Below are 21,146 nucleotides of genomic sequence, written 5' to 3'. Positions count from 1 at the left end.
CACATAGAGTTGACTGATATCTGAGTTTAATGCATGATGCTGGAAAGCATAGAGAGTGAACTAGGATATCTCTGTATATTGCTTGATGCTGGAAAGCACCAAGCGTGAACTAGGATATCTGTGTATATTGCATGATGATGGAAAGCACCAAGAGTGAACTAGGATATATGTGTATATTGCATGATGCTGGAAAGCACAGTGGATATCTGTGTATACTGCATGATGATGGAAAGCACCAAGAGTGAACTAGGATATCTCTGTATATTGCATGATGCTGGAAAGCACAGTGAATATATGTGTATATTGCATGATGATGGAAAGCACAAAGAGTGAACTAGGATATATGTGTATATCGCATGATGATGGAAAGCACCAAGAGTGAACTAGGATATCTGTGTATATTGCATGATGATGGAAAGCACCAAGAGTGAACTAAGATATTTGTGAATGCTTCATAATGCTGGAAAACTCAAATAGCAAGCAAAATAAAAACACTGGGAACAAGGGGGTGTAACATGATGAAATAGTTGCATACAACATTATTTAAATAGCAGTAAAAGGAAAAAGTGCTTGGCCTTGTAATGTTATGTTAGTGCTTGGCTTTGAAATGTAATGATAGTGCATGACCTTGAAATGTTTCAGGCTGCAGATTTCTGCCATTCAGACACTTCACAATGTCAAATAGCTATCAGCATTCAATGGTAGCTTATTGGCATGATTGCATCAGAACATAAAAATAGAACTTTTAATGTTGAATAATATTGTTTTAATGAACAAATGTGCAAAATAATTTATTGCTGGATACAAGAAAAGTCTTAGCTTTAAGATGTGACTACAGTGTATAGATTTGTATGCTCACTCAAGTCCATTTTGCCATCCACACTCCATCAACGTTTGACTCATAAGGTCCATCAAAGTTAGAGGTTGGTGGCGGGGCATGCTCACTCATGCCCCCATTTTGCTATCCATTCACACACATATTGCTTTATTATAGTTTTGACACTTAAGATTCATCAAAGTTGGAAGTTGTATTTCAGTTGGGGGATGGTGACATGCTAACTCATTTTCCTATGTTGCCACACATACAACACACACACACACATTGCTTTATTCCAGTTTTGACACTTTTCAGATTCATGAACATTTGGACTTTTATTTTGATTTTTTGGGGAGGGTGTTAAATTTTAAAACAAATATCAATAACACATTATGAAATTTTCTTTTTCTTATACAACTTTCACCATAACTGATAAATGTGATGAGAAGTCTTTATTGTTTTGACAAAATATTAAGTGCACCTTTTGACGGACATGGATTGTATTTTAGAGAAAATAAATGTACTTGGGACTGTGTTTTCATTAAACTATTTGTCAGAGAATGACAAATATCCCTGATTTTACAGTTTGCTTACTCACCACCTATAAATGTCCTGTTGATCACTTGTATGTGAAATGTACATGAAGCATAGAATAATATTGTTTTCACTTGTACTGTGTTTATATCGAGTGACATTTAACATATGTCTTTATGCAAAGTAAAAGTAACTTATAAGGGACTTAAAAGTCCTATATAGCTTATATCACTTTTATAAGTCAGAATAAGTTATTTATGTAAGAGGTAAGATATGATTTGACAAAAGGCTGAGAGGCTTACGTTGTTTAGCTACATGCTCATAAAGAGGTGATGTCACTCTTACCAATATAGAACACTCAATGTCAAAACACACATCTAACAATAAAATCTCCATGAACACATGCCTGTGTTGACAGTATATCTAAATGACCCAATGAAACACAAACACCAGATGTACAACCAGTATTATTTATGTGTTGACGCAAACAATAAAGCATTACTCATTTCTTTGCAATCAGGAATATAATGCATCTTAAGTTACCTAGCCCACTTGTGACATTGGATGTGTTGAGCTGATCAGTATATAATATTATAATATAGACATTATTTCAGAAGGAGGATTATTCAACAATAATGAGTTTCGTTAGCAGAAAGTCTCAGTATAATTGGGACAATTATGGGGGAAGGGGCTATTAGAAATCTTGAAATGCAAATTATAAGTACTGGCAGAACTACTTGATAAGGTAACATGAGTGTGCAAATTACCAAAGAAACATTGCTACACACTTCAACGTAATAAAATGTTACTTTGATAACTTCATATTTTGGTAATATGATATATGAGTATTATGTTCAAGTATTTTCTTCTCATATCCATAACTTCAGCATAGAATATTAATACTTTGGTAGAGAAAGAGTTGTCCAGTACATTTCTGATCGTATGTTTCTTTCATCTCTGCAATGTGTTTTAAATTATATTTTACAACTAGCAAACTTTATAAAAATATTATAAATATTATAAATAACAAAATTTAAATCATAACGTGTAACACCAGCATTTGACATTATAGCATTACATGTGAATTATACACATATGAATAATTCCATTACATGTAAACAATACACTTATTGGTAAAAATGTTATTTTTGGTGAGTATGCTGAAATAAAAGGAAGGCTATCATATGTGTAAATATTGCCTTGGAATTATCCAAATTAAAATATTTCATCCTCCCATTAGAGGGAAAGTTCCAGAAAGTCTAGAACTAGAAGAAAGAACACACACCCATGTCATTGACCCATGCTCGGTAACACTCATTTCTTCAGTTATAATTTTTATTCTATCTTTATAGTTAGTCCTGGAAAAATCACCTTTTTCATATGTTGTAAGATGTTTCTGGCATTTAGATATTTTTTCCATATTTTATTAATTGATCCATTGTTAGCTTTTTTGACGTCTTTATTGTAATATTTTTCTGCCCTATTATTGTGTTATCCTTATGACAGTGCTATAATAGATAGCAGTTATTCATGTTGGAACCATATTAAACTTCTGGCTGTGTTATGGTAGGAAATAGCTATTCATATTGGAATTATGTTACCCTTCTGGCAGTGTAAGGGTATGTAATAGCTATTCATATTGCAATAATGGTACCCTTGTGGCTGTGTAAAGGTAGGTAATAGCTATTCATATTGCAATCATGGTACCCCTCTGGCTGTGTAAGTTTAGGTAATAGATATATATATTGGAATAATTTTACCCTTCTGCCAGTGTAAGAGTATGTAATAGCTATTCATATTGCAATCATGGTACCCTTCTGGCTGTGTAAGGGTAGATAATAGCTATTCATATTAGAATCATGGTGCCCTTCTGGCAGTGTTATGGTAGATAATAGCTATTCATATTATAATCATGGTACCTTTATGGCAGTGTTATGGTAGATAATAACTATTCATATTAGAATCATGATAACCTTCTGGCAGTATAATGGTAGGGAATAGCTATTCATATTGCAATCATGTTACCCTTCTGGCAGTGTTATGGTAGGTAATAGCTATTAATATTAGAATCATGGTACCCTTCTGGCAGTGTAAGGGTAGATAATAGCTATTCATATTGCAGTCATGTTATCCTTCTGGCAGCGTAAGGGTAGGTAAAAGCTTTTCATATTGGAACAATGTTACCCTTCTGGCAGTGTAAGGGTAGGTAATAGCTTTTCATATTGTAATCATGTTACCCTTCTGGCAGTGTTATATTAGGTAATAGCTTTCATATTGGAACAATGTTACCATTCCAATTATTTGTGGATGTTTTGGGAATTTTAGGGTAAGTTTTGTCTTTCCATACATGTCCTGAAATTTGCATGGCTTTCCATGAACATATTTATATATATTTTGATGATATAATATGACGGTGCATTAAACAGTATTATATATGAACCTGTAAGATGCCTCCGGAGACCTCACACCACTCATTTTAATATTCTTCAAGTTTCTGATGTCTTACACCATTCCCCTCCGCCAAATAATTATGATATATTTTGTATTGATTTCTATTTCACCAATTATTCTTCTGCAGGAATAATACTATGATGTAGAGTGGGGGATGGGGGAAAGTGGGTGTATAAAAAGTTGCCTTAGTAAACACGCATCACCTGCATTTTATGTACATACTGTGCATGACAAATATGTTGCCTTTAGTGTCATGAGATTTACAAGTTCACCAAGAGTCAGCTCACATATATGGGGAGAATGAAAAGATTTTTTTCCTCTGGCTTCAATTGGGATCTTTCTCTGCTTTTCTCAAACCTAATAAAAAAGAAGACTACTCTGATAGGAGGGTAGGGGTCCTTTTTACTGGCCCTTAGGGGAACAGTGAATAAAACTCATTGATGAATGGTCTGATACAGTATGGTACTGCTGGGGTTAGTTCCATGATCCCGTCTAATGAAGGAAGAAACATTCCTCTTCAGTGGGAGTCACATTAACAGTACAGAGATGGTGTATTGGTGATACCCCTCCCCAGTCTCCACTCTACCAACTAATCATGTTGGAATTCGAAAATTGATTTGTTTTAGTAAGGATGTTGATCCCCCAGTTTCTATGGTATCTTTGAATCCCCACGAGATGTGTGCACATGAACTGGTTTTAATTAAAAGCATATTGGTTTACCACTCTACTGAATAATGGGTCCTGAAATCCAGTTCAAGGCAAAGTATTAATTGCTGAATATGAGGAAGCAATTGTACTAATTTTGGTTTACTGTTAAATGGTGACAAGTAAAGTTTTGCAAAATTTACATACAGATGGGTTCCATGACATTAACATAAGCTTTTATATGAGCAGTATTAATGGACTAGTGCATAAGATGTACAGGAAATGAAAATACAAGCCACAGATGCCAACGTTAAAACATATCACGTATTATGACATGTGTACATTGTGTACATTATGAAGAGAAAAATTACCAACATAAAATTTAAGACTTATGCAATATATATATATATATATATATATATATATATATATATATATATATATATATATATATATTATTTTTGTATTATTTTAGGTGGAGAACTATTTCCTTACCCCTTGTATGCTTCGTCAGCAATCTCCCAGAGAAGTTGTTTCCTTTGAACAAGATCACCGCATGGTGAGCACACCGGTCTTGTGCTGTATCTTCAGAGAGAGGTATCTTCCACCTCCAATATTTCACAGGCTTCTTGCTGCCTGTGTAGCTCGCTGGCCAGTCGCCAAGAAGAAGGAGACATCAGAAAATCTAATTTTCTGTGGTTGCTGTGTTTTTGACATTGGCCTTTTCCACAGATTAACCTTGCACTGTAGGAACCATATTGTTTTTGCAAGAGTAACAAGGATGGTGATCGATGAAGTCAAGACCCCTGATGCAAAGTTGTGTACCAGAGTTAGAAAGTTCATTACTCTGAATCTCTCCAAGATTACTTCTTATCTTGGCCAGAACTTGCAATTTGAGTTGCGTTTACGTTACCCACTATCTCAAAGTATCTCTGAAGATGGCTTATTTTGTTTTTCACCACCAGTTGAGATGTGGTTTGCAGATGAGGTGAGTTGTTTTTCAACATTACTAAATGTACGGAACATACTATATTATTGCTTTCTCCTAATGTACTGTTCTTGTTTTGTCTGGTTGTTCAGTGTACAAGTACTCAGGTCTTAAGTAAAGTTTCATTATCTCACCAGATCGCACTGTATGAGAAAAAGTGCAGTTGGAAAATGTAGTAATAGAACTTAAACATCATGTGATGTAATATGACACCATGTGATGTTTGTCCTATGACTTGAGCAGGTGTAATAACCATTGTTTAGGAATTAACACAGAGTGTACGGTAAATATTTAATGAAATAAATTCTGTTTTAAGACCTCAACATGGGAATTCGACTTAATGCTTTAATGACCTTAAATTAAAAATGTATCATGTGATATACCTAATTAATATTGCCCTAAACCACTTTCATGTAATTAACTATGTGTCATGTGATTCACTTTATTTTTATATTCCTGAATTGCAGTTTGTCAAATGATCTACTTACCAGTAACGTGAATTGACCTAAAATTTGGTATGCAGTCTCTTAACCAGATAACGGATTATGTTGTCTACAGTAAGACAAATAAGTGACGATGCTTTGAAGATAAATGTAAAGTGAAGCAGTTATTCATAATAAAAACAAAGTTGGTGGTAATGAAAGTAGCATTTTTGGGGGTTATATTTTATTAACTTTAAAAGGTATATTTTAATAAAATATTTATAGATATATAGAGTGTTTTTGTTTTAATTAAAGTACTTTGAATGTAACGAGTGAAAATTATAAACCCCAGCTATATCTTATAATATATCATTTGACCTTAAATGTGCCATTTTTAGCAAATTTACATCAATGGCTGAGGTATGTTTATCTTCTTTAACTTATTAATTTTTGTCCAGTTTCACTTTTTGACATTGATGTTTCAGCAATCATAAGGTTTTGAAATGTCCACATTTTGTGGCTAACCCTCATTGTAAATTACTTGAAAGATTGCCATGAAAATTTTTGTACACATTCATCCCATGCTCTAGCTGATCTTAAATGAAATTGGTGCTGCTTGAACATCAAGTGTGGTCATCATAGGAGCTGTCTTCAAAATCGTGTTATTGCTACTTTTCCTACACCACCGATGGCCATATCAATTGGTCATATTAATATCGGTTTTCAATAAAAGACTTCTTATGATATCTAATTGGTTATCGATTTAAACACAATATGTTCACCGCTTTGGTGTGTACATTTACATCAGCTATGAATGAATTTTATTCTTCAATTCCCAGTTTGTGGATAAAACAACTTAAATGGTGTTTTGATGTCAGGTTCAAGGGCAGAGAAATTTGCCCCTCACTATATTGTCATATTCTGAATATGCTAGCTCAATCCTGTAATTTGTAACATAATATACTGGAGATAGATTTATTATTAAATTATAAAATGTCACTCTCCACAATTACCAAAAATTGTACTGACTACTTTTTATCAGTGTAGTAATGCAGACATTAAATCACATTAGCATAAAATGGAAACAAAATCCAAGTCATTGTATTTATCTTCACTGGTATATGCAGTAATATTGTGTTCTTCATCCGGTGTTCTTTAACACATGATTGGCACTGCTGCTTGTCCTAAACTTCTAAATGGATTGCCCCCAAACTTACAGACATATTGGTCAAAAGGTATGTTTGGTCCTAAATGAAAATGGTAACCCTTGGACCATCTTCGCTAGCCAAGGTTCTGATAAGCATATCTTCACCTTTGCATATTAAGCAGATATTTCTTTCTGTGCTTCGGTTCTGTGAATTTCATTGGATGCGGCGGCAAGCCACCGCATCAAATCAAAATTAAGCACCCAACTTGAAATGGACTGATAAATAATCATTTCCCAGTGTCGGTCTGTGTTGCACAAATACCTTTCACTTAAATACACATGTAATGGCTTCCCTCTGGTACATAGTCATACTTTCAATGTTAAACTTACCAAGTATCTTTTTTAGGTCAATTCCAACCACCGTTTTCGGCGGATGTACAATGCACCATGCTATTGGTTTGTTGGCATTATATGCTGTCGGAGGGAACACATAAAATCAAATAGATGTTGCTAGGACAAAACACCAAAATAGCTGTTCGATCCGCCAAGGTTTAGATAGTGTTATCGGAACCATGGCTAGCGAATATGCCCTTGAACAGCTATTTTGATTCTTGTCACAACATCTCATTGAAGAGTCATATTAACATTTAATTTCACTAAATGACTTTATATGATGTCTGGTTGATTCTAAATGAAAATGGAACACTTCTGATATCTTATGTGCCTGCCAGGGCAGCCATTTTAAAATCATTTTGCCACTACTACAACTAAATAATTGGCCATATAGACACTGAAAGATCATTTGCAATGTCTAGTAGGTCCTAAATATAAATGATGTAAATATAGTTGCTATGATGGCCATCTTGAAAATAATGTTCAGGTTTTCACTTATAGATTTATTATGATGTCATGATGTCAATTTGGTCCTTAATGAAATTGTCACTGAGCGATCTGATATCCTCTATAGCAACCATGGTGATTTGCGCTTAATGCCATTTTTAAGCACATGGTAGGTTATACATGGCAACTGATACATTATGTCTTTGGTTGAGGATGAACCTTGGAAATCCTCGGTAAGAACCACAGATCCATAGGAAGCAAGGGCTGCCATGGCGGCCATCTTGTCATGTGGTTTTGTTAATAGACTTCTTAGGTTATCCAGTTGGTCTTAAAATGAAAATGGTTCCCATCCAACATCCATGTATATCCACATTGTTAGTCATCTTAAAAATCTTCACACACATACATACGCTGTCACATACACATATATGCATACATGCACATACAAATACTATCACATATAGGGTCCCCAATTGGCCAAGTGGTCTAAAGCGCTCTCCGTTACGGATCACTGCCATCTCACCTCTGTCTGTGTGGGTTCGAGTCTCGGATTCAGATAATGTGGGTATGTGAGAAAGCTTGTCAGTAGCTTCTCATGGTTCGGCGGTTCTTTCCGGGGTTTTCCCAGGTTCTTCCTCCACCATTAATACTGGCCGCCATGTATAGCCTATCGTGTGCTGAAAAATGGCGTTAAACCCTACAACAACAACAACAATCACATACATGCATGCATGGATACATTAGATACATACATACATACATACATACATACATACATACATATCATTACGTACACTGTATACTACACTATCACACACTTACACTATCACACACATGCATAGATACATACAAACAGATAATTACATACACTATATATTACACTATCACACACATACACTATCACACATACAGATAATTACATACAGTATATATTACACTTATCACACATGTACACTTTCACACACATATATGGATACATACAAAAACACATTTGCATAAAGAAAATATTACACACTGTCACACACAGTCACTATAATGCAAATAAAGACAATCACACACATTAGTGTGATGATCATCTGACTAGTCACTGTTACTGTATGTTTGGTCATTGATTGAATCATTTAGTAACAGTGACCTTTCTCTTTCTTTAGGGGCATGATCCTGATGCACCCATAACACCAGAGCACATGAATCATTCTCGCCTCTGTGTTGCTCTTGTAACAGTTTGTGGAGATGCCATGAGACAAGTCCTCCATACCCAAGTTCCTGCACCACACAAAGACATCTACCAGGCAATCCTGGCCAATAGAGTCAACCTGACCAGGAGACAAGGAAGACCGCTTCTTAACCCTGATCAAAGTCACCTGGTGTTTCCAGATCCCCAGCGGCAGAAGACAGGAAAATTAAAGCAGTTTGATCTTTCCTTGCTATATACTCTGATCAGAAATGTCAGCTCAGTTCCAGTTCCATTAACAGGTTGGGGAAATGATCCACAAGATCAACCAAGGGACAGATCTTTAGGAGCAAGTGTGGAGCGAATTCGTTCATATAGGAATCATATCAGTGGTCATTCACCTGATGGAAAGATGAGTAATAAAGCTTTAGAGGATTACTGGAACAAGTTTGAAGCAGTGCTTCATGATATAGAAGCTGTAATTGGTGGACAGGTTTACAGCCAAGAGTTGGAGAAGCAAAAGAGACAGGTGATCTCCATCTATGAAGCCTGTTAGCTACACATGAAAATCATGAAGAAAGAGCAACAGGTACAAAGTATAAGTACAGTGTGCATGATATGATGGGAGCAATAGCAACAATGTATATGTGTATGTGATAAGATAGCAGCAGCAGGTACAAAATATCAGTAAAGTGTGCATAATATGATAGCAACAACAGTTACAAAGTGCAAGTACAGTGTGTGTGATATGATGGCAAAAACAAGTACAAATTGTAAGTACAGTGTGTGTGTGATATGGCAACAACACATACAAAGTATATGTACAGTGTGTAAAATATGATGACAACAAGTAAAAACTATAAGTACAGTGTGTGTGTAATATGAAGTCAACAACAGGTACAAAGTGTAAGTACAGTGTGCATGTTCTAGCAGCAACATGTACAAAATATAAGTACAGTGTGCATGTTATAGCAGCAGACGTACAAAATATAAGTACAGTGTGCATGTTATGATGGAAGCAATATGCACAAAGTATAAGAACATTGTGCATGATGTGATGGCAGGGTATGAATACAACTTATGATAAGTGGGGTTCAAAGGTTGGTTTCAACTTAACTGTCATGTTAATATGAGGTTTAAAATGTAAAGCTTTTCTGGATGCTTATTGGTTGTATTTAAATATTGAGTGTGAAACTTATGGATACTTAATGGGAGTATTTGATATTGGAACATGAATAATGGGTATGACACTTGTAACAGTATTTGTTGTCAGTAAGAAGAATATCCCCATATATTTAAAAATCTAAATACAATGTCATCTTATGCACATAATATTGCATCACATTTGTATCAAGTTGTAATCCTAATCTATTCTACTGTATGATAGAAAATTTCATCAATTTTATCGTTAGAGAGTGAATATTTTAATTAAAACTGCTAATTTTACCTCACTTAGAGCAGCTGATGATATTATTGTTACAAGAACATTTTTTTAATGTTATGCAATCTTTGTACCCATTTGTATGCAGTAATTAATATAAGATTTGCTATTTTGTCAAGGGAACATCAACATCTCTTACCAAGACATATTCTTGGCCATTGAGGCTTTTCCAATGATACATGTTTGTATTATCTATATAATTCCGATGTTTAGAAGTGTATGCTTTGACAAATGGTACAATGACATGTACATCATGTTGATGTCTGTGGAAGTGGGTGTTTTACTAAATGGTATACTGACATATACATTATGTTGATGTCTGTGGAATTGGGTGTTTTACCAAATTGTACAATGACATGTACAATAGTTTGATGTCTGTGGAAGTCGATATTATGTCAACTGGTACTTACATCTACATTACTTTGGTATCCATGAAGATATTATGTCAAATGGTAATATGACATCTACAATACTTTAAAATGGCTGTAGAAGAGTCGATTATGTCAAATGGTATTAAGGTATCTGTACATGAATTGAAAGTGTCTATCATGAAGGTTTTGGGAGGATGGACAAAATAATAGCTTAAAGAGACTGGTAAATAATGAGACTGTCTGCATATTTTATTGAACATTGATGAGGAAATAAAATTGTATTTTTAATAAAATCATATAAATTTATAGAGTTTTTTTTTTAAACTTACATACTTGTAAGATACACCGTATTAAAAGCATAGTGTTTAGTTGATGTGGAAAATTCAATCTATATTTTTTTTTTTAAGTTCAGGCATTCCATTGTTTTCTTTAAAGAGGCATCTATGACAAGATCTGTATGCTTTTTTCAGATTTGTCCTATAAGAGTTACTACAGATGTGGATGCAGAATGTTTGATCCCAGACACCAGCAAAATGAACTTGGGATACACAATCCCATGCTAAAAGTCACTACACAATGTGGCTATATTTAGAATCCAGCATTATCCACAATCCAGTGACACTAATGCGTGTGGCTAAGGACCAAACAACATGCACAATCCCATGCCAAGATATACTTCTGTGTGTGGCCATAATTAGGAACAAACATCATGTATAATCCCATGTCTAATAATGTGGCCATAATTCAGACCCAGCATTGTGAATGATTCCATCTCTAATAACACTACTGTATATATTAATAATGAGGGTCCAGCATTGTGATAGAGTGGCTGTCAAGTTCACTGAGAAATATGTTATATTGTTTAGTGACTGTTTGATTGATGTGTAAGCAGTGATTTGTCATTTGGACAGGCAATTGGTGAGCAAAACAACAAAACAATTATAGTGTTGTCTATGTGACTTACGGTTATTTTTCTGAGAAATAGTGAATAATGGTGGTGCTTTCATTGAGGACAAAACATTAAGACTGTTCCTGCTATTTTTGAGAAATAGTGAATTATGGTGGTGCTTTCACTGAGGACAACACATTAAGGCTGTTCATGCTATTTTTTAGAAATAGTGAATAATGGTGGGGCTTTCACTGAGGACAACACAAATACTACCATTCAAAGTATAAAGTATTGCAGATTGGACAATTTCATTACATTTTATGATATCTATTTGGTCCATTGTATAGCTGCTTTTGGTAAATATATAGTCATAGTAACATGGTAATAATTGAAATACTTATTTTGGTCCCAAATGAAAATGGTGGCAAATAGAGAGGTGTCTTTTGAAGATGTTAGCTCTTACAAAATGTGTTTTGTCACCGAAGTTGATTCGTCAGTTTTCAGAAGAATAGGAGAAATACTGTTAATATCCAGCAGTTAAAAAAGAATAGGCTGACCTGTATGTAATTTTTTTAATTCCTTTAGTAATGTAGAGCATCGATCTATTATAGGAACCTTTGTTTCATAATATCTGATTAAATTATTGCTTTAAATATTGTCTAATTTGTATGTTGTTGTGATTTTTTGATTTAATATTAGGAAGTTATTATCCATATATTTATTTTATTTGCCCTATAGCATCCTTGTGAAACTTGGTAACCTAAAAATGCATATAATTGAGACCCTGTACCCTTGAAAATTCCTATCATATTTGTTAATGATTATGCTGGGCAACTTGTAAGTATTTTTAAACATGTGAATATAGCTATACCGTATATTGTATCACTACAATGATATTGAGCATTTCTACCTTGTGGTTTATGTTTGCTCTTTGGTAGATAAAAACATACTACAAAGATAAATCCCTCAAACTGGCCCAGTGTAAAATTACAATTGCTTGGTATCAAACACACCTAATTAAAAAAGTAGGTGTACACATATGGTTTTGTGTTGTCAGATTTTATGTAATAGGCTCTATTTATATTTGTATAATATAGTATAGGTATGTTTGTTTAGCAGACTATATATATATATGTGTATATATATATATATATATATATATATATATATATATATATATATATATATATATATATATGCACACTATATATTTCATGGACTATATAAATATTTATTTTCATGGACTATATATATATTTGTATAATAGACTTCAGAAATATTTGTATAAAAAACTATAGGTACATTTGTTGTTGCTATAGGGTTTAATGCCATTTTTCAGCACAATATAGGCTGCACATGGCGGCCAGTATAAATGGTGGAGGAAGAACCCGGGAAAACCCCGGAAAAACCAACGACCCACTTTCTCACATACCCACATTGGCTGAGCCCGAGACTCGAACCCATGTAGACAAAGGTTAGATGGCAATTATCCATAACAGTGAGTGCTGTAGACCACTTGGATACACAGGGGCCCCTACATATATTTGTATCATAGACTATAGGTATTTTTGTATAATAGACTATATGCATATTAGTATAACAGACTACTGGGATATTTGTATAATAGACTACAGGGATATTTGTCTCATAGACTATATTCATATTTGTATAATAAACTACAGGGATATTAATATAATAGTCTATAGGTAAATTTGTATGATATATTTAAAGTATATTTGTATCATAGAATATAGGTACTTAGATATGTTTGTATAATAGACTATAGGTATATTTCTATAATAGACTTTTGATAACTGTTCTTGTTACACCAGTAGGCACTGTGCTGATATTTTGAATTTATGTAAACAAAATTTGCTGTGTAGCAATGTCTTGCTTGGAGGAAATGAAAGGGAAAGCAGTTTTCGATTGATATTTCTTCATAAAGTATTCTTTACTTTTTAATGGCTTTAACAAGTATAATTCTTTTGAGTTATTTCAGGTGGTCACAATACCAAATGAACCTATGATATGGCCCAGAGTTTCTCGTATATATTGGCATTTTATCTGTAATATGTTCATCCATCAGTAAATGCTTGTTACCACTCGGGAGTTATATGTCCGACCCATTTTAAAACAAACTTGGGATATTGATTTTATAATTGAAGTCATTAATGACTCCAAGTATTTTTGTATCATAGACTATATGTATTTTAGCAGAATATATATATATATATATATATATATATATATATATATATATATATATATATATATATATAGGCTATAATATAGGATATAATGCATATTAATGATGAATTGCCATGCATTGAGTTAATAAGCTTTATTACCAGTCTGGAAGTTATATTTCTGATCCAATTTCTAACAGAATATGTGCTTATATCGTTAAGATCTCATCTGGAAGATGTCGGTATTTGGTTGAGAAATGTGAAATTATGTTAATTCATTTATTGTGAACATGGTTGTCATAGACACTCGTTTCTGTTGGCAATTTCGCGTTAGTCACCTTGAGTTAATTGGTTGATGGGGTGTGAATCAATTTTTTGTTTTTCTTTTTATCACATTTGTTTGTTGTTTTTTTTGTTTCTTTTATTTTCTTTTTCCCGACAGAAATGAATTCTTGTGTGTAACACAGTCTCTTCTTATATGACACTTTAAAATAACTAGTTTCATATATTCAGTTTCATTATTTATGTTTAATTACTGTGACAGTTTAAAAGAAAACAGGAACTGTTGTAATTAATCGCAATATATGGAAATAAAACTAATGTTTTAGAACAAAATTAAGAAACATATTGTGAAGCCAGCGAGTTGGTATAAGTATTAGATCTTTACTGACTTAATTTTACAGTTATTTCTACATTGAAATGGCACTATCCATACCTAAATAAAAGTAACTTTTTAAGTGATCTAAGTGAAATGTGTTGGTTTGTTTTTTCATTGATGCTTTAGATTCTTAATAGGACAGTTATATAAAAACGTGCTTAGTGTCATTGGTGGAGGTCATAAACATGCAAAATTTAAGCATGACCATACCATAGCAGCAGGTTGAATTGAACATTGTTGACTTGACACATTTCAATTTTGCCTGTGTGCATGTCAGGTTCTAAAACTTTGGACAGTATGCCAGGATCACAAAAATAAACATAGGCTGTAACATAATTGCAGCTTACCTGCCATTTTATGTCACTTCAATAATTTACATAATGAATGCACTACATCCTTCTTGAGATGATATATTTTAGTTTCACAGTGAAACTTAAGTTATCTTTAGATTGAACCTTGTTTTGTTAGGGTCTGTTCATTTAGCCTGTACACACAGAATGGGTGAGGGGTTTGAGGTTTGCATATGTGGGGGTTGGGTAATAAGACCAAGTGCTATATACACACCTGATGGCATAAACTCTATTATAGCTACAATTAAAACTATTTGCCAGAACAAAGAACCTATAGTATCTGCACACCTATCGATTTGTTTTTACCCCCTTAATTTTAAAAATGAAAAGCATCAAGGAAATAAATTATAAATAAATATATTGGTAGCCAGTGAGAGGGCGGACATCCATTCTGCACATTGCACTTCCTTACTAAGCAAGCATTGATTATTGCTATATAAGTTGTGCAGGAATGGAGAGAATTGTCCACCTTTGTAGTTTCTTTATAGTAACATATGAATGATAGGTAAATTATAAGCAAGAAAAAGAACCCCTTCTGTCCTTTTCTGGTTTCCAGGATGATGCATTACAGTCAAAACTGTTGTCTGCATGCAATATTTGCAATGTAATTTTATTATTTTTAAAAAAATGAAAAGGAGGAACAATTGTATGTATTTGATTAATGAGATCAAACTCCAAATTTACTGGATTAGATTATCAAACACAGCGAATGATCACATCGGCTGCTTGAAAACTAGTAAACCCAGTGCAGTTGCTCAAGATCAATTAGTTGAATTTTAGTGGCGTCAGAAAGTACACAATTGCAAATTTGATATGTATTCAATGGTTGTGTCTTCACACTAAGGTGTTATATCTCTCGTGCATATATATTTAAACGTGTCTGTGTGTGTATTGTAATCGTGAATCTAAGATAAGTTATGGTTTCTTTTCTTGGGTGAGTAATGTTACAATCTTTCTTTGTTTTTGATGATGTGTTGATTCTATGGTGTTAAACAAAGTATCAGAAAAGAGCGAAGACCAATAAGATTTGTAACATTCAATCAATAATTTATTTCCCTAGAATAAAAAGTAAACATTTAAAAAGAACAGTAATTTAAATAAAATCCCAAAACGTTCTAACATTTCTATTACTTGTCCAAATGTATGAAGTTCCAATTGAATATCAATCAATACTCATTGAATCCATGCACACAAGAAATATATTATCGAAATTAAAAATTAATTTTTGTTCAAAACAATTATTAATTTGACAAGAGACACGGTTCAAAAACTGATATTTGTATTATATTTTAATTTTGTGAACACTCACTCTGCTAAATTACTGTATAAGTTTGAAAATGAAACAAATCGTGCCCTGCAAATCGAGGGTGTTTGCCTTTAAAAATATATAGCAAAATCACAATGTACATTTGCTTGAGTAAATATAACAAAATATTCCATGAGTGAATTGGAAACATTTTCTGTCGCAGTATCTATATCAAGCATTACATGTCCTTACAAACAAGTATGCCACTAGTCAATCAGCATTCGAATTGTGTAAAACAAGGAGAAACATGATAAGACCAAGGAATGAAATAAACATTACACTGTAAGAATTAAATAGAAACGACATGATTCTAAACGCAACTCATTCCCACAATAAGATGATATGTTAACTACTTTGATATGGTATCAAAGAATCCAGCGTTCACACAATATTGTTTTTGAGCGAATGATAGTATAACTCTCATTGATTGAACTACTTTTGTGTTTGTAAAGCATTTACAATAATTTTTTATGAAAGCTTGCAACGAGCGGTGAAGCTGTTACAACTCATTTGAAAGATATTGCGGCAACTATGTGGGTAACAGCTATAGGTCATAAAAGGGCCATTCAACAATAAAGCGTGAATAATTGACAATGACAGCGACAGCAACAAATTCTTTATTACACTCAGGTTACAATATGCAACAAATGCGGAAAATATAATAGTATCTAACTTTGAATGTGTGTACATCAGCCATGGACAATATATTATTTCTCACAGTAAATGCAACTTAAATCAGATTGACATCATTGTTACATTATTACAGTCATTACGTCAGTAGAATAAGATCATGTTGAAACTTAGTTACATGTACATAGATATTAGTATATTCGTGAAGACAGGGTGTAAGTTCCTAAATATAGAACACAAATTCATATCTAGCAACCTCGTTACTTGAGCATGATGAACATATAGTAATTTTATCTTCCTGCAAAAAATTAAAAATAAAGAAAGAAATAAAAAAGAAAAATAAACACATCGAGAAGAGATGAAATTAATGAAATTTTGATAAAATGATATCAATCATTTTAAAAAGATTTTTTAAAATATCAAGTTTCTGAAAACCTAATATTTCTGTAAACTTTGGTACGTTTGGTCTCGTAAAGTGCTTGGGCATTAGTTGCTTTCTTTGTTCTCTGAATTGGCTAAATAGGACAAAAACACGTCCATGACAATGTTATAAACGAAAACAAAATAATGGACTATAATATAATAGAACTTTAAACAGAAATGGATGGAAAAGAGAAATGGAACCAGGTATTATGGAAAATTAATAACAATACATGTATATTGAAAGATTCTGAATACCTAGAAATGACAAAAATAGAACTCAGGAGATTAATGAGAAACGAACAAATAAAGGTAATGAGAGCATGGGACAATCTAAAAAGGAAAATAAAAAAGATAACAGTATTGTAAGATGAGGGAAGAAACAATAACAACTATGAATTTAATGAAGTGTTAGATACAAGTATGATAGAGAATGGCATTAGGCGTAAGGCAGCGCAAGAACTGAGAAACATATAACTGGAAGAATTACAAGGTAGAACACCTAGGGCAGGGAAATATGGTGACATTTACGAGAAAGCAGAGGGACTATGCAAGAGGAAAGAAATACGAAGGGGAAAGGAAAATAACATAGAGTAAGAGAAGGGTAAAGAGTAATCAGCAGCAAAAAAATGAAGTGTTAGAAAGTGTAAGGGCACAATATCAACTACTTTATAAATCAAAAAAATCCAGGAGGAAAATATTAAGACATATTGAAATGACGTGAAATTGGGAAAAATGACAGAAGAAATGGACAACGTTTTCATGGAGTCTATACAAGGGGAACAGGTATTTTTGCCCAAATAGTTTACATTTAGGAAATTGAATGGAAAACTGGAATACATTTGGAAAGCATTGCATATATATAGTTAGTATATATATATGCCGCATACATTAAAATTAACATGACATTTAAAGTGTTAGTATAAAGTAAATTGATATACCAATAGTATTGGTATATCAAATTGTGATCCACCCATGGCACAATAATTCATATATATAAACAGTCATGCAAATGCATGCCTATAGATGAATGGTGAATTTCTACTCATTCATTAATCAAAACTGGCATATGAAAATAACGATAAAAAGTATTAATAGTCCCTGTTTTCTAAATGAAATTAAAATGCACACCATTTCATCGGAATCCTTTCTTATTTCCATTCCCCTCTTCCCTCTCATGCATAAGGGACAAAATAAATAACAAATCTGGATTGAGAGAGAAAAACGTGCCAGACAAAAACATCAAAACTGAACTTGTACCAAGTAACCTATAGTAATCTAGGGGACAAAATAAATAAAAAAAATCTGGATTGAAAGAGAAAAACGTGCTGGACAAAAACATTAAAACTGAACTTATACCAAGTAACCTATAGTAATCTAGTTCTTCGTAACTGTATGTTTACCCTTTCCTTGGGATCCATCTACAGTGTTCATAATATCAAAGATACATAGTTGTAATAGCCAGTTAGCACTAGGCCTATATGTTAAATTTGTCGGTTACGATGCACACATATTGCAGCGTATTTAATGCATTGCTGTTGTTGTTTCTTAAACCTATTATAATGTTCAAAAAATCGATTATTATTTAATATAAAAATGTCCAAATGGCTACCCAAGTCCCCCCACCCACCATGGATTATCGTAGCTAGATAATGGCAAAAATCCATAAAAATACGAGCGTTGGGAATTTTCACTTATGTTATATAATGATGTCTCTGGATCTATGAATAATGGCAAAGTTTAGTCAAACCACCAACTTAATATGCAAGAGGTACCCTGCTGATTGGAATACTGTCCTCTCATTGGTCCAAAGTAAATGACTTACTGCATTTATTTATAACTTATTTTCATTTGTTCAGTGAGAAGTTAGTATTACATTCAGCGCGTTGTTCTTGCATATTAAGCAGGCACGATCACCTTCAATCAGGGACAAAGGTCAAACACACAAAATATATTAAATATGCATAACAAGAAGTATATTATTTTTCTAATGACACTAATGACAACAAATAAAAAATAATGTAAAAGGAAAATACATGTAATGGGTGCAACTAGATCATCAAATATTTGGCCATTTCTATGATAAACGAAAGTAAAAATTTTAAGTTACACCTTGAAAGTGTTTCAATGGGATTACAATATGGACTTACTCTTAATAAGTAGATGTAGCAGGCAAAAATGCGGTTTCATTGTCTGGTGACCATGGAAATACCAGGTCCAATTATATTTAGCGAAGCAAATCATCTGCTAGGGAGTATTATCTTTAGACACGATATATAACAAACTATGTTGTTCCCATTCATATATGTTATATTTGTAATATATCTTTAAGTCCACAAAATATGCCGGTGTCTGTCTGCTTTTGGTTGTCAGAGATTTCGTTTTAGTCGGATTGACAATTTTTATCACATAAAATGTCCCACAAATCAGACTGGAATCGCATAAGTCATGAGCAAATAATTCTGGGCATTGTCTCTGCAAAAATGTGTATGTAACAAAGATATGCAAATCATATATGAGATGATACTCTTTATAGTGATATTATAATTATAGAGTTGACTTGCTGCATGAAAGCTGGCCACACAAAAAATGACCGGTGGGTGGTTCAATAACAGACGTTTACTCCATGGTGAAATTTTCCTATATTTGATGTTAATCATGACATGATCATCATCGTGAGTCCGTAAACGCCATTCTCTTTTCTCTTTAGATCTCATTGTCATTTGCTTTTCTCGACCAGGTGTGTATGTCAACGCGAATAACACATGGATATATAAGTTCGGGATCGCCAATGTATATGCAAAGAAGTGTTGGAAACGACTTTGATCCATGCGCCAGACTGCCATAGATGTTATTAATGCGTGCGTCCGTTAAATATCATTAGCATATTGGCGCTGTCGTTGTCGTGGATGAGTTTCCGGATCCGTGCATACTGCGGAGTTACATAGATGTCATAGGTGTTTTGATTATTCTCGGGGGAGATTATATGTAACAATGTCGGTGATGGCTTGGAAAACTTAACCGTGATAGAATCTGATTGTGCATTTTGCTAAAAACTTCAATTCAGGCAAACAGGCTTGTGTTGAGTTTCATCTGCTCAGTAACGCAACAACGTCGGTGTTTATCACATTCATTCATAAATGATATGTCTCTAATTAGCAACAGGGAACGCCGCTAGAGGGCACTGGCGATCAAGATTAACGTTTTCTCAAAACGTCAACCTCATTACACCCGGTACTTTCTCCGCTTTAATATGTAAAAAGCCGATATTATTACATCCGAAGGTATTATGGTTGAAAGGTCAAATGTCTATATTTAGCGTATATGACATTGGGCCATTTCTACAACTTCTTCTGCGAAAAAAAACGAAAACCCAATTTTTCAAAACGTTGAAAAACTACACCAACGAACATATACGCTCACCTACGCGTATTTTTAAATACTTTGGATTCTTTTACGAGAATAATGGTAAAATGTGTGCGAATATTTGCGGAAAACCCACGAATTACTTCTTTTTCAAAGGTCACCCCAGCGTGCAAGAACGGTAACTCTTCCCGGCACATGGGTACGTACAAAATGTAAACAATGACAACAATACCACATAATTTGGGTTCAAAAAACACACGAAAACTTGATTGTATGAACAGACAGACAGTTATAGCAAGGAATCGGATTATACAGACGTACTGTCATTTGTTATACCAAACTTATTACAAAATATTTGTACAACGTTTGTTGTGTAATATATTTTTGAGGTTAGAGACTCGACGGGAGTCACTCACTGACTCGGTGATACTATACGTATTGATAATATGTATGTGATTGTGATCACTGAGATATTATCAATGTCAGGTCATCTGTTCTAGGTACGATTCTT

The 21,146-nt window shown here is 33.5% G+C and overlaps 2 protein-coding genes across 6 annotated transcripts in view; both read left to right on the top strand.

The window, feature by feature from the left end:
• Window positions 1-14,657, top strand: part of LOC149786964 (uncharacterized) — a 161,413-nt gene extending 146,756 nt beyond the window's left edge. For all 3 annotated transcript variants that reach the window (XM_089977517.1, XM_089977516.1, XM_089977518.1), the window contains 3 exons: window positions 4,923-5,435; window positions 8,996-9,607; window positions 11,301-14,657. In XM_089977517.1, coding sequence (XP_089833643.1) covers window positions 4,923-5,435; window positions 8,996-9,574 — 1,092 coding nt within the window. In that variant the 3' untranslated portion in view covers window positions 9,575-9,607; window positions 11,301-14,657. The remainder of the gene's footprint in view (window positions 1-4,922; window positions 5,436-8,995; window positions 9,608-11,300) is intronic.
• A 1,866-nt stretch (window positions 14,658-16,523) lies between these two features.
• Window positions 16,524-21,146, top strand: part of LOC149786963 (dihydrolipoyllysine-residue acetyltransferase component of pyruvate dehydrogenase complex, mitochondrial-like) — a 28,385-nt gene continuing 23,762 nt past the window's right edge. Inside the window, exon 1 of one of the 3 annotated variants that reach the window (XM_089977515.1) lies at window positions 16,524-20,834. The gene's annotated coding sequence lies outside the window, so the exon portion shown is untranslated. The remainder of the gene's footprint in view (window positions 20,835-21,146) is intronic. The other 2 variants (XM_089977513.1, XM_089977512.1) reach the window with 2 other exon arrangements.

This window comes from Sinohyriopsis cumingii, chromosome 12 (genome assembly GCF_028554795.1).
Source record: "Sinohyriopsis cumingii isolate HCF-2022 chromosome 12, ASM2855479v2, whole genome shotgun sequence".
NCBI classification, from domain to species: Eukaryota; Metazoa; Mollusca; class Bivalvia; order Unionida; family Unionidae; genus Sinohyriopsis; species Sinohyriopsis cumingii.
Note: the sequence above shows the minus strand (reverse complement) of the source record. Positions and strands in the feature narration are given on the sequence as shown.